Source organism: Phalacrocorax carbo, chromosome 1 (assembly GCF_963921805.1).
Source record: "Phalacrocorax carbo chromosome 1, bPhaCar2.1, whole genome shotgun sequence".
NCBI lineage: Eukaryota > Metazoa > Chordata > Aves > Suliformes > Phalacrocoracidae > Phalacrocorax > Phalacrocorax carbo.
Genome location: NC_087513.1, coordinates 54,314,004 through 54,327,326, shown reverse-complemented (window position 1 = coordinate 54,327,326; position 13,323 = coordinate 54,314,004). Strand labels below are relative to the sequence as shown.

The 13,323-nt window shown below is 43.8% G+C and overlaps 1 protein-coding gene across 2 annotated transcripts in view; it reads left to right on the top strand.

The window, feature by feature from the left end:
- Nucleotides 1-7,949: 7,949 nt before the first annotated feature.
- The window catches only part of GSG1 (germ cell associated 1), an 8,405-nt gene continuing 3,031 nt past the window's right edge, over nt 7,950-13,323 (top strand). The window contains exons 1-3 of one of the 2 annotated variants that reach the window (XM_064452834.1): nt 7,950-8,383; nt 8,552-8,565; nt 10,858-10,902. In XM_064452834.1, the coding sequence (XP_064308904.1) occupies nt 7,989-8,383; nt 8,552-8,565; nt 10,858-10,902 (454 nt within the window). In that variant the 5' untranslated portion in view covers nt 7,950-7,988. Of the gene's footprint in view, nt 8,384-8,551; nt 8,566-10,854; nt 10,903-13,323 lie in introns of both variants that reach the window. The other variant, XM_009515161.2, reaches the window with a different exon arrangement.

Genomic DNA, 13,323 nt, shown 5'->3' with positions numbered 1-13,323 from the left:
TTTAGTAAACCGTGTTGTTCCAATGGCCTCAGGGGGACAATCCATGTGAGTAAATAATTCAGATGTGGGATGGAGGCTATGGCATTTAGCAGAAATGGAAAAGCTTTCTGTCGGATATTGTGATTTGGTTGGAATCAAGATATTGCAAGGGAATATACTGACTTCAATCCAGGATGGAGTAGTACCTGCCTTGTAGAAAATATTAACAGTAGGCTGGAAGGTCTTCAGGGTGCCTCAGTCATATTGTAGCAGGTAGATTGACTAGTTAATCTTTGGAGGCTTCCTCGAGCTCTGCTTATTCTGATTCATCATAGTGAAATGGAGGAAAGATAAATTGAAGCAAAGACCAATTGCTTTGTCTTGTGCAGCGTGATTCAAATGTACTGTTTCAATTTTTTTTTTCTTTAAAACTGATATTAAATATTTCTTTGACTCCAAGATCACCTGCATATGTGAAGTACTCTTTTTAAAAATTTAGATCCTTGAGTTTTGTCATTATCAAAACAGAATGTTTCTTTCCCATGGGCTTTGTGCTGATTCCAACATCAACAAGGATCAGCTGTGCTGAAGATTTGCATCTGCATGAATGACTATGAAGACCTAACTTCATAGTGTAGGGAAACAAGAGCTATTTTTGAACTATCAGTCCAGCCATGGCAATGTGGAGCTCAGCACAGCTTACTCTACTCTGTTTCTGAACTGAGGTTGGTACCCTGCATCGTGTTCCATATTGCTGGAGCAAAATTGCTAGCAACACCCAATTAAAACAAGCACTGAATGTTTGCTCGCCATCACTGCCACTGCTTTGACTGCAGTATAAACGCACCACTAATGACTTGGCTGATGGGAGGGGAAAATTATGTGTCAGAGCCAAGTACAGAACCAGGAATTTGGGCCGTCAGCCAGCTTGTTAGATCACACTGTGTGCCTCTAATGAAATGCATTGATTTGTGACTCTTACAATAACATTTTTAGGAAATAATTTCATTGGCTATTTATTTGTGTGTTGGAGCAGCATGATGAGGTTGGAAAACTGAAGCAGACCCTGTGCTTACAAATCAAGAGCAATTTTGAGAATGAGGTTAATTAACCATTGGAATAACTTTTCTAAGCATGTGATAGGTTTTTCATCATATCCTGTTGCACAGTCAATACTAGTTAGTTGTTTAAAATATGTGCTATAGCTCCAACAGGAGCTCTGTGTATCATTAAAAATGATCGTCTGAAGAAGTTCTTTGGGTTCTGTTGCACCAGAGATGAGAATATTTTGTAATGGTCCCTTTTAATGCTAAAAAACCCCATGAGCCTGTGACAGCCATTGAGTCTGGGTGTTTGTGATTCTGTGGAGTAACAGACTGAGATCCCATAAGTGGTATATTTAAAACTGGCAACAATTTTCATAAAAGGGACTACCAAATTACAAAGACGCATTCTGCAGAAGTGGATGCCCTGCCAATCCTGCGGCTGATATAATGTATCGTGATGAATTAGCGAGCTCAGAAAGAATTAACCCATCAATAAAATGACAGACTTGGTAGATCTCAAAGCATCTGGTCAGAACTCATGGAATTTCTTGGCTGCTACATGTTCAGTCAGAAAGAAAGAAATAGTGGGGAGAGTCTATGATCACCTTGTAGTATTTCACTGGATGCCTCAGAAGAGCAGATGGGGATAGTGAGCAATGGATAAGGTAAGCATTTATCTACTTGGGGGTTTGTATGGACCTTTTCCTGGACTGACTCGTCTTTAATATCCTTATAGATCTAGATAAAAAGTTATCTTTTTCTTGTCTGCTTACAGTCCTTGGTTGGCTAAATTTCATAAATAATATTTTTTGATGTGTGCTCAGGATGAACACAACCTAGAGTTGCCAGAGTTTAAGTACTCTGTAGAAAGCAACCCCCTTTAAATAGTCTTAGGTTGCCTATCCAGAAATTGAGGCATCTAGACTCTCTAGTGAGTCCTCAAAGTCTGTGTTACTGCACTTGATGTTTTCTTTTCGTGTCTACTTTCTATGTGGTTTTTAATGGTTTATAGCTATAAAGATTAGAAAAAAATCCAGTCAAGTAAGACTTGTTTTGAGAAAAAAAAAAAAAAAGAAGAAAAAAGGTAGGGGGAAAAAAAAGTATTTAGGTCCAAACTGATGGCAAGCTTGTTTGTTCATCTTTAGGATGCATTTACTTATTCCAGTTCAATCTTTATTTCTGTTCTGCCACAGACTTAATGTCTAGCAATGTAAGCTGTTCATGTTTAAAAACAGAATTCACCTTTAAATGTGCTTAGGCTAGAAAAAGTATGCCTGGTGAGGTCATTTGCAGAGCAAGAGTTAATGCATCATGCAAACAGCTAAATAAAGGTTACAATCTGAGTGGAATTATTCAGAGCTCAGGGAGAAATCTGGCATTTGCAGTCTGTCACTGGGTTTGAGAAGTCTGGCTCTCTCAGCTTCACTGCCACCCAGAGACATCCTGCTTTCTGTGTGGCAGTAAGGGAGGGGACTGCAGCGCTGGACTGTCTTCCTGTAAAAACAGCAAAAACAGGAGCGGTGGGAAGTGTCATGTGTGAGGAATGTGTGGAATGAGGGGTGAGTATGAGCCCATCTTTGTCCAGGTTTCACAGAGCAACATTATGGGTGCAAATAGCACCTCTTTCTCCTCTCTTTTCCTCTTCAGGACAGCTGAAGAGTCAATGTCAGGATAGTGTATAATCCCTGATATCCCTGGGGAGGAGGGCTGCATGGAGGGCTATGAAAAGCCGTGTGCCTCTTAAGACCTGCCAGTTAAGTATTGCTTAGGCCCTCTCTGGTAAGAGCTTCTCACCCTTCTTTTCCGCCAACATCCTTGGGAGTCAAGGGTGCCACTTTGGGGCAGGCTACACTCTAAGTATGTATAGGATACAGCCGGGATAGAATTGCATCACTTGTAAACGCCTGGGCTTTTGTAGAGCTGGCAATCTCCGAAGAGGTGTTGTGCTAGGATTGTGTTTTGCATTTCATTTCCTTGTTTTGTTTCTGTGAGCCAAGTGCTTGGCTGATTGCGCAGGAAATCAACTGCTATGGGCATTTACTTCAATGGGTGAACTTTAAATGGGTCACCAGGGACTGGCTGCTGTTGAGTTCAAAGAGAAAGAGACATCCAAAACCTCTAGCCAAGCCAAATTATGGTGGGAAATATCAGATACAAAGAGGAGAAAACTGGAAGACACAGTAGGATGAAAGACAGATACAGCTTGGTTTTCCTGTCCATAATTGGTCAGATTAAGGCAAAGTTGGAATGGACGTTTAAAATAAAATTTAAAAAAACCATAAAATTTTGATAAGGGAAGTTTGTTGAAAATCAGAAAATCGTGCTCTGGTGTTTATGTTCTATGAGCTGTGTGCAATAATCTGGGGATGGAAACACATTAAGAAAGCTGATACGGTACTTGACAAAATATTGGAAAATGTATTAGAAAGAATAGTTCTGTGCAGGGCAGAAGGTGAAACAAATGCCCTGCTAAGCTCCTCCATTCATTCATCTTTTTTTCTTTCCCCAGTGATTTCAGAAGTCTCCCCAGGCTCAGTTAACTCAAAGATAACTCAAACCCAGGTGAGGTAAAGAGGTTATGTTCATAGACATGGAAAAAAGAGGAAGATAGAGGGGGAAAAAACATAAAGGGAAGGAACAGAAGTCTAAACTTGGGTGTTGCTTCCCCCCAGCATACACGTGAGCTGGAGACTCCCTAAAAGAAGACTGGAGAAAGATTGCCATCTTCTGGAAGGATAAATATCTGCCATTATTCAGAATACTAAAGCTGATATGTTTTTGAAATCCTAACACATTTCTGATAAATTTATTTTTAAGTCTGAATTCTTATCCATATAAATCTAATTCAGTCTTATTTCAACAACCTATATCCTGTGATCCCAGCTTTAGAAACTGACATAGCATCCTGGATTTTAGTGAGACTGTCATCAAGCTTCAAATTAGGAACATGTTAAAATTAAGGATTATCAGTAAAGAGATGGACTTTATCTATTCTTGAGCCTGAAAAACAGGCTTTTTTTTTTTTTACTGAGCATTTAGAAGCCAAACTTCAGGTGTCCAGATGCAGAGAGAATGAACAATGAAAAAAAAAAAGAAAATTACCACTCTCCTTTTAAAAAACATCAGCTGTTATTCTACCTATTTCAGTAAATTAACTACATCTGTGTCAAACAGAACCTTTTTTAATGAAAAAGCCTGCAGAGAGTCTATGGAGCATGAAAACATTTAGCATTGCTTTCAGTTAGCCCATCTTAGAAATGATTATCTATATTAAAGGAGCTTATGCAGTGACTAGGATTAAAATAGCTGCAGAGCTACCAACCGCTCTGCTCAGGGCAGGAAGGGTCAGGAGCCTGTGATAGCACAAGCCCACGTACAGGACCTCGGCTCCGTCTGCTGCCTGTGCTGTGCAGGAGTGTCACAGGCTGTGCTGCCACACAGAGCTAGTTGCACACCTGCATCCCAGCCTCTGGGAGCTGGTGTTGGAAGAGGGGGTTGAGAGCAGATGGACCACTAGTTTCCTCTGTCCCAGCAGAGCAGCAGGGCAGGCATGCAGGGAATCTGCCTTGCTCGCTGCCAGTGGTGATGGGAGCCTCACCCACTTGGCACTGGGCAAAGCCTTTGTGGGGAAGATGGAGTGTCTGCCTTTGGGATGCTCCTCTCCCTTGCAGTTTGGTTCAGTGCAGTGCTGCTCCATGCCCTCTAGTGACAGTTCATTCTTGTGAGAGGTGATGCCACTTTTAACTGTTCTGATACCAAATGAGGTGTATTAACATTCTCAAGTATTGTGGGAGCCTTTAATCTTTCAGGACAGGAGTTCAGAGGGGACTTTGGGTGAGTGTGAATCTTTCTGTCTCTCCTTACTAGCTTCCCAGATTCATCCAACGTGAAGCTGCGGGGAGCTGGGATTCCTGGTGAACTTGGTAAAAGCTGACACTACAAGGGACACTGACAGTCTTCCCCGTGCTCCCATCCTTTGAGTATTGGACTTCTTTGACTTGTCACTCTTTCACGTACCTCTGTCACAGTGGCGATGCTGTTAAGCGCTTCTGCTAAGGGTCTCCTCCTGTCATTAAAATCTCCAGTGCCCATGGGGAGAGCTGGACTGGCATCTCTTCAGGGTCTGAAATCCTCAGTCCTCAGAGCAGATGCAGTTGCATAGACTTTCCTCTCCCCGTTTTTGTCTTCTACCCTTTCTGCAACTGGCAGGTGTTGCCAGGAAGATATCCTAGGGCTGGGGGGGCTTGTGGCATTTGCCATTCTGCTGAGACAGCACACAGGGCAAGGGATGACCTGACACCAAGGATGCTGGTAGCTTCTGAGCTAAGGCCACTCATCCCCTGAAGCATTGGCCAGAGAGCCGCCAGCTCACTCCATACAAGGTCCCAAACAACTACTGCATGAAGATGGCTGGGATCTGTCTGTCTTTTACAGACACTTTCTACGCAGTCAATACAGGTCACCCTTCTGCACTTAATCTCAACCCACAGCACCAATTGGTTCCCATATAATCTCCCAGAACAGCTGTGCTGTGATTGCATTGTGGATTACAAAAATGACAAAACAGCTGCTGGCTGGAGGGATAGCATTTAATAATCACTGGGGGGATGGGGGGGGGCGAGGGAGGAGGGGAGGAGACAAAGGAGAAAGGGGTTTTGAAGCAATTGGGTTTCTTGGAGGATCTAGAGATTAGCAAAAGAGTAGACAAAGCGTGAGTCCCATTTCTGTATTGCTCCTCCAAATTAACAGGACTTCAAGGACTTGCTGCCAAGGTAAATTCAACTCTCTTTTCTTTTGGGGCTGTCTAGATACTATGGTCAGTTATTGTCAGTAGGTGCTTAGCTTTTATGGAGGGAAGATTTTCTGAAAATGTTCTCATGAAGGACTAGTTCAGATTTGCTTCTCATTCCCTGTGTCGTCTGCAACCTTGATCCAGTTCCTTCTTCTGACTCATTTGTTTCTTATATTTTTTTTTGCCATTTTCCTTACCACTTGTTCTGAAATTATAGGGCCTTTCAACTACTATCACAAATCAACTGGAGAGAATATTTTTCCCACTATTGAAAATTTACATTAGAAAAATGATTTTTGTCAATATTATGAATGGAAAGATTTTTTTTTTAAATAAAAGCATGAGCAAACCAAAACCTGATGACAGGAAATCTTATAATCAAGCATTGATGAAAAACTGAAAAACTGTGTGCTGAAGGTTTCTATTTTCAGATGAAAAATCATGGTTTTGAGGAGTGCAATTTTATCTATAATTTCCTTTTCAGTCATAAGCCAAATTTTCCACTGAAAAAACTTTCAGTGAGGAATTTGCCACTGACCTTAGCCAGAAACTTTTACATAATTAACTGTTCCTAATAGGTATCTGCTCTGTGAAAATGGTGATAACCAACATGCCTTTGGATCATGGAAGTCATTAGTTATGGCATCACCATATGGTGATGTTACCATCTCCAGAGTGCAGCATCTCCACTGCTGAAAGAAAGAAATGCTCTGGTGAAGAGGCAAAAGAAGCCAGAGCATAAATCAATAAAGCAGTTTTTCAGGAGCTGGGTGTTTTCTTGCCTTTGATGAGTGTGTTCTGGATCAGGCAGTGCTTTCTCAGTGTGATGAGATGCTAATGAAGTTCTGCTTTCCAGGAGGAGCTTCAGCACCATTTTTATTGACCACATTTCCAAGCTTGCTGGATAGCAGAACAAATGCTTCTGACTGCACCACTTTTAGCTGTGATGCAGTCACAAACAATGCAAAGCTCAGTCTCGTATTGTTTATTTATAGTAGTGTCCACAGTATGCTGGGCCTTTCTCACACATTCAACGTTGGATGAGTCAACAAAGTTAAGTGAAGAGGACCGGTAGCAGGCGACGTCTGTACAAACTGAATCTATTCATGGGCAAATAGATTTTGAGAGTCATAAATAGGAAAGGGTGGGAGTATCTGGATGAAGTTGTGCCAAACATAGGGAGTGCCATGTGGGAAGAGGCATGCGTTGATTACATGAAAGTTGATGTGTGGGTAGATGACATCTAATCAATCCATGGAGTGATAAGTTGGGGTTCTCAGAAGTCAGTGCAGGGTTTTGCAGGAACCATAAAATCTTAAGCTTCCCTCTGAGTGAGAAAGACCACAGGACCCTGATCCACCAACTGCTTTCTGAATTACTTTTTCTGACGAGATGAATCCAGGAATAGTGTTTGTGGCAATGTTCGCCCTTAAAAAACAACAAAAAAAACCCCTTTGGCACTTTATGGGAAAGCAGAGACACTGTCATCCCACCACCCTACCAAATTTCTGATGAGCAGAGCAGTGCTTGCTCAGGTGGGAGGTGCTGCTCTGGGGCTTGAATTTGAGCTGTCAGGTCTGGATAGCTGGGTGTCCATCCTGAGCAGGTCGCTGCTTTGATGTGTGACTTTCAGTAATCTGGGAACATTTTCCTGTCTTTCCCCACTGTGAAATCAATATACTCCCTACCTCCTTAGGTGTAGTAATGAACTATTTGAAAAAGTGTTTTGGGAGACTTGGCAGCAAGAATTCTCATTTAGTTGGTCAGAGTATTCACTGTGCCCCACCTAAAGGCAACACATGGTATTTGGGGAAGCTGGTTAACCATTTTCCCTACCATCTCTGCTATGGAGTGAATATGATGTCCGTTTCGTTTTGCTCGTGTGCCCACACCCCCTGATGCACTCAGCCCTGCTATGTCTACTGGGCCACCCTCTCTTCCCCAGTACAGATATTCAGTGTACTTTGAAATGGTTGAAGCTGACCTATTGCTCCACCATCCTGGCTTTCAGGAAACGGTTCTTCCATGCTGGGTGAGCTGTTGGGATGTTGTGAGGAGGGCAGAGTGCTCATATCCCCTCCCCACGGGTATGTGTTGGGAAAAGCTGGGATTTGAAAGGCTAGGTAGGAGAAGTGGCTAGTGTGACAGTCCCTCCCATTTGTGTGTTGTAGATGGAGCTGTTGAAGGGATTGCCATGGCGTCGTGCTTTCCTGGCTATCATCCTGAACCTGCTGGCTCTCAGCCTCTCCACTACTGCTTTGCTAGGCAGCTACTGGTGCACTGGGACCCAGAAAGTGCCCAAGCCTTTGTGTGGGAAGAGCAAAGCCACCAAGTGCATCAGTGTCCCCATGCCACCTGATGCAGGTGCTAGCAATGTTTCATCCCAGGACGTGGTGCACTACAGCTGGGAGACCGGGGATGACCGCTTTGCCTTCAGATACTTCCACACGGGGATGTGGCTCTCCTGTGAAGAAAGCATGGAAGGGCCAGGTAGCGTCTTGCCTAGGCACCCACAACTTCTTCCCTTGTATTTACTCCACAGGAGTTTGGAAATGAAAGGCGGGAAGCTGACAACACTTGGGAGATAAGACTTCTTCATTTTCCTAGATGGCATCAGCCCTGTACACTGTTGTGGTCATTATATTTCTGTCCTTCATTGGGATGTTTACAGACGGGGGCAAGGGAGAACAGTTATTTCAGGTGTGCCCTTTGGTCTGGAATAGGGGTTGTGAAGTGCAGCAAGTGGTGGTGCCAGTAGTGACTTTGTGATGGTGTCGTTCATCCTGATGTCAACTGGAGTGAGCCTCTTTCACCTTTCCCCATATCTCCACTCCTACACACAGCTTACTTCATGCTCTTCAGGGCACATTTGTACATGTCCCCTCAAAAATCTAAGTGGAGTGATTTTATGCAGTGTTGTCAATTTATAGTTATCACTGTGAAGACCGCAGTAGTTGGTGTTCTCCTTAAATCACCAAAGTGAGAGGTTTTGTGAATTGAACAGGGGCTGGGCTTTTCTTAAGAAAAAAGAAAAAAAGAGGAAAAGAGAGAAAGAGAGAGAAAGAGAAATACTGTCTTGTAGATACAGAGAAAACCTGGAGGATCTGAACCAAGAGGATCAAAAACTACAAGGCAAATTGACCTGAGGATTAGAGCTGCAGTATTGTAATTTTTCAGTAGTTTTTGTGATATTGTGGAAGGTTTAATTTGTGATTTTTGACCATATGGGACTGGCACTGTAAACCCTGGAGTGCCAGGGGACGGTTGTGCAACCCGTACAAGACCCCTTTGGTGCCTCCCTTCACCCTTGACTTGCTCCTGTCCAGCTCTGCTGAAGTCCTTCTGCTGAAACCTGTGCCACGCCAGCACAGGTGGATGCTCTGCAGTTCACAGATGCTCTTTATGACCTGGCACACACGTCAAGGATCAGAACTGACCCAGAAGGTGGCCAACAGGGAGATCTGTATCTAAAGATACAGTGAGGAAAATTGCTTACATCAGGCCCATTCACCCTGAGCCCACCGCCCTCCCTTCAGCTCTCCCACGCACAAACACCTCATCTTTGTTAACTAAGCCACCGTTCTAGTATAGCATTTCTCATTTTCTTATCTGTTGCTGTCAAAATTTGAAAATAAAGAGCTGGTGAATAAAAACAGACAGAAGAGGGGTGGGAGCAGGAGGGAGTGTGCTTGAAACTCTCGTGTCCTAACGAGAGGGCTGCTTCGTTATGAGCATTTCTAGACATGCTGCGGAAAGAGATGTGTTTATCTGGGACTGGTTTGGTTTGGGGTGTGTTTCCATGATGCTTGTGGGAATGGGACTACATCCCTTGACAGCTTTTTCTGAAAGACTTGTCTGGCCACCAGGCAGCCCTGGAATAACCCTGATGCCTGAAGGAACGCAGAGAGCGCGTTACATCTGGATCACAGCAGACCACAGGGTAGAGCACATAGTCTCAGTCCCCTGCTTCCTGTAAATTGAGTACAACCCACCCACTGCTGTGGGTCTTTGAAGCAAGTGCATAGACAACAACAACAACAAAGGGGCTACTATGAGCAAAAGGAGTTTGAGTTGAGCTGGAGAAAGGATTTAATTATTGAGGCTAATCTCAGGATCAGTTTAGATGAGCCATTATTGAATAACCTCATTAAAGTTCTAGGTGAAGTAGCAAACCGCAAGTTAATGAGGACTCCAGATGGCACTAAACTGGGTAATGTCCTGAGAGCTGTGGATGACAGAAGTAATACAGGAGATTGGGAGAGATTAGAACTGGGGATAGAAATTAAGAAAATGAGATTCTTACATGAAAAGCAGCAGGCTGATACTTTTGGGAGAAAATACTGTGCCAAGTAGAGGAGAGGACCCTCAAATGCAGTAATGCAGTATGCAGTAAGAGAGACTTACAGATAATAATGCTGGACCCTCAACTGAGACAATAGTTTGCATCTGGCCAACATAAAAAGCCAAAGGAAATATGAACACCATTTGTCCAAATAGCATGCCTAAAATGTGAGGATAGAAGACCATATTTCTGTGTGATTCTCTCTACAGAAAAGGGACTCGCATCTCTCATGCAGCATTTCACTTGGGAAGATGGTTTATTTCTTTCTTCTTTGGGAAGCAGTGCTAGAACTGCTCTGCTGAGACTGGGGTGAGTGGGAATTCACATCCTCAGCAGAAGTGGTGGGTCTGCAGTCTGTTGTAAACTACACCCTTAATAGGCCTGACCAACAGTAACATTGGGAGAGAGTAGCAACAAATTTTTATATTCGGCAGAGGCTCATAAGATTTACAAATTGTTGAAGTTTTTTTTTCTGGAAAGGCCACCTCTAGTTTTCTAGGCAGCCATTGCCTTTCCCTACCTTACCCCAGTGAAGGTCTGAAAAGATGGTCAGAAAGAGAGGAGAGGTGAGAAGATCTGATGGGTAGACTCGGGGATGACTGGAGTTATGCCATGAAGACAGTGTGAGAGGGAGAGATTTCTCTTATGTACCCTGCATTGTTTTGCAAACTAATACCTTTGTGTTTGTGTTTCAGAAGAGAAATGCCGTAGCTTTATTGAGCTTTCACCACCAGCAGAGAGAGGTAATAGCAAATCCCCATACCTCATGGTAGCTGCCCAGTGCACCTCCTTGGGATGGGGGACCTGCAACATTTCACCTGTGTGAGGCCAGCAGGGTGGGTCCCCAAAAAGCCAGGCATTAAATCCTGGCTTCATGGTTGCTAAAAGAGCGAAGATTTCCTCCCAGATGTTTGCCTAAAACACTGCCATCTGTGCGGTCAGTGCTGGAAACCTGAGCCTCCCTCCCAAATGAAATGGGATTTGTCTCATCTAATAAATTGCCTGGTCCGAGCTTGTCATCTTGCTGTAGTCAGCGGGAAGGGAATGGTTGCCACCTGAGGGCAGTCCCTCCCACACACGTTACACGTTGACTCAGTGCTTCAGCTCTGGGGACTAATATGATGACTCTGGAAGCTGAATCAAGTCTTACTTTGTGGTAAGTGATCAGGACATCTGAAAGTTACACTTTCAGGGTGAAGTTCTTGCCTCATCAAATACAAAACTTCATTTGGGTTGGAGAGCTCACCCCTCCTGTCATTGTCACATGTTTCAAATTATCCTGGGGATAACTTCAGTATACCTAGATGTATGTGTACCTACGCAACGGAGGTTTTACTTACTGAAAGCTTTTCAATTGGTGTGGGCTTGCTAACTATTTCCTGAGGTGGAGGCTGGAAGCAAGTAATTTCAGAGGATGTTCATGATGTGAACATCCTCTGTGATGTGAAGGGAAAGGCCTGGGGTGCAGAGCCTATGTCAGCATTGAAGCCATGAGAGCAAGGGCTGGAACAAATGCTGGGGAATCACAATAGCCAGCAGGGAGATGAATACTTTCAGGGAACTCATCTTCTTTTTCTGCCTTGTTTCCCCTATTTAAAACACACTGGCAAAGACTGCTGGCCTGTTTTTATAAAACAATGTGCATTCCCAGGTGAGGAGTCTGGTGTGAGCAGCATGCAGCAGCATCACTGTGCAAATTAACCCGGATCGCTCTTGGCACAACAGTAGGGTAGAAAAACTTCCCCTGCTTATTCTCTGGCAAACACTATTCACACAGTTCAAATTAGAAGATCATTTTGAAGTCATGCAGATTTCCACTTTGTTATAAAATGAATGACGTAACTGCATTTACTGAATGACTTCTGCATTTACTGCAAAATGCTCGCTTCACAGGGAGTAGCAATGCATTTTTCTGCTTTCTCACCTTCTTGCGCTTCATCCCCTGCCCAGGCCTCTGGCTCTGTTGCTTCCAACACCTTCCTTATAGACTGTTTTCCTAAGAAAGGAGGTTTATGCAACCAGATTAAATGTCTTTATAAATCTTTCTGTCTGTCTCCCCTCACACTCCTCCTACTGCTACTTGTCTAATTGCAGCCCAACATTGATGGAAAGGCCAAGTTCTGTAAGACATTGAGCTTCTACAAATTAATAGGAAGATCAATGTGAGCTTAAGCATGACACTCATAGTGACACTGGTCTTAACAGGTCTATCACCCGCTGTCACCCCTTCCTGCACATAGCATCTTCTTAAGATGACCTTGGCCTCCAGCACAGCTGCCATTATATAGTTGGGCCAGCACTGGAGAAGATGGTGTGACTGCTGGTTGCAGGCTGGGCTGGCTGAGCTGGGTGTGTGCAGGGCAGCTCCACATTACACAGGCGGCAATACAAGACCAGATTACATAGCACGCGTGGTGAGCCTGGACTCACAGGAAAGTCACACAGAGACTTCTGTGCATGAATGGTGCTTGCAGCCCCCAGCACACTTTTGGCAGTCTGACCTCTGATGAAATAGCAGTCCCGATGGTGCTGCAGCAAGACAGCCAGCTCCTTCAAGCAGAGAATGCAGTTCATCGGTTCCTGCTAAAAAGCTGGGTGAGTCTATGGCACTAATGACGTTGAGAAGTCAAGTCAGTACCACATTAATGAGGGTTTTCTTCACACACTTTTTCCCCAGTTGAATGTCTCTTCTACAGCCATTAATAATTGCTAACATTAGTGTTCACAGTGCTGCTTCATTTGTTAGATTAACATTTCTTCCTCACTGAATTCTGTGCTCTTCCACAGCTCAGAGTGCCTTTTCTCATTCTCCTTCAAGTCCTGCTGCACAATAAGCTCAGCTGAGGACTGTGGTATCAGTCCCACTGATAATCCCAGTATGAAAGTACTTATACTCTGTTCAAGCAGTAGGGTGAGTGGTGAATGTTATTGCCCTACCTGGATATCCACCTCAAGGAATGTAGTTTCATTTTAATTGAGATTTCAGTGAGGAATACAGGCCTGCAAAAGGGACCTTCTAAATGCCAGAGGCCAGGTCCTAGCCATCTCCGTGGATGCACCATACAGTTCTTTTCTTAAACAGTTGGGTCCTGAGCTAAAAGGCGTTTGCCTCCATTGTTGTGTTTAGAAACCTATTGTGAAGATCACTACACTAATGGAAAGAA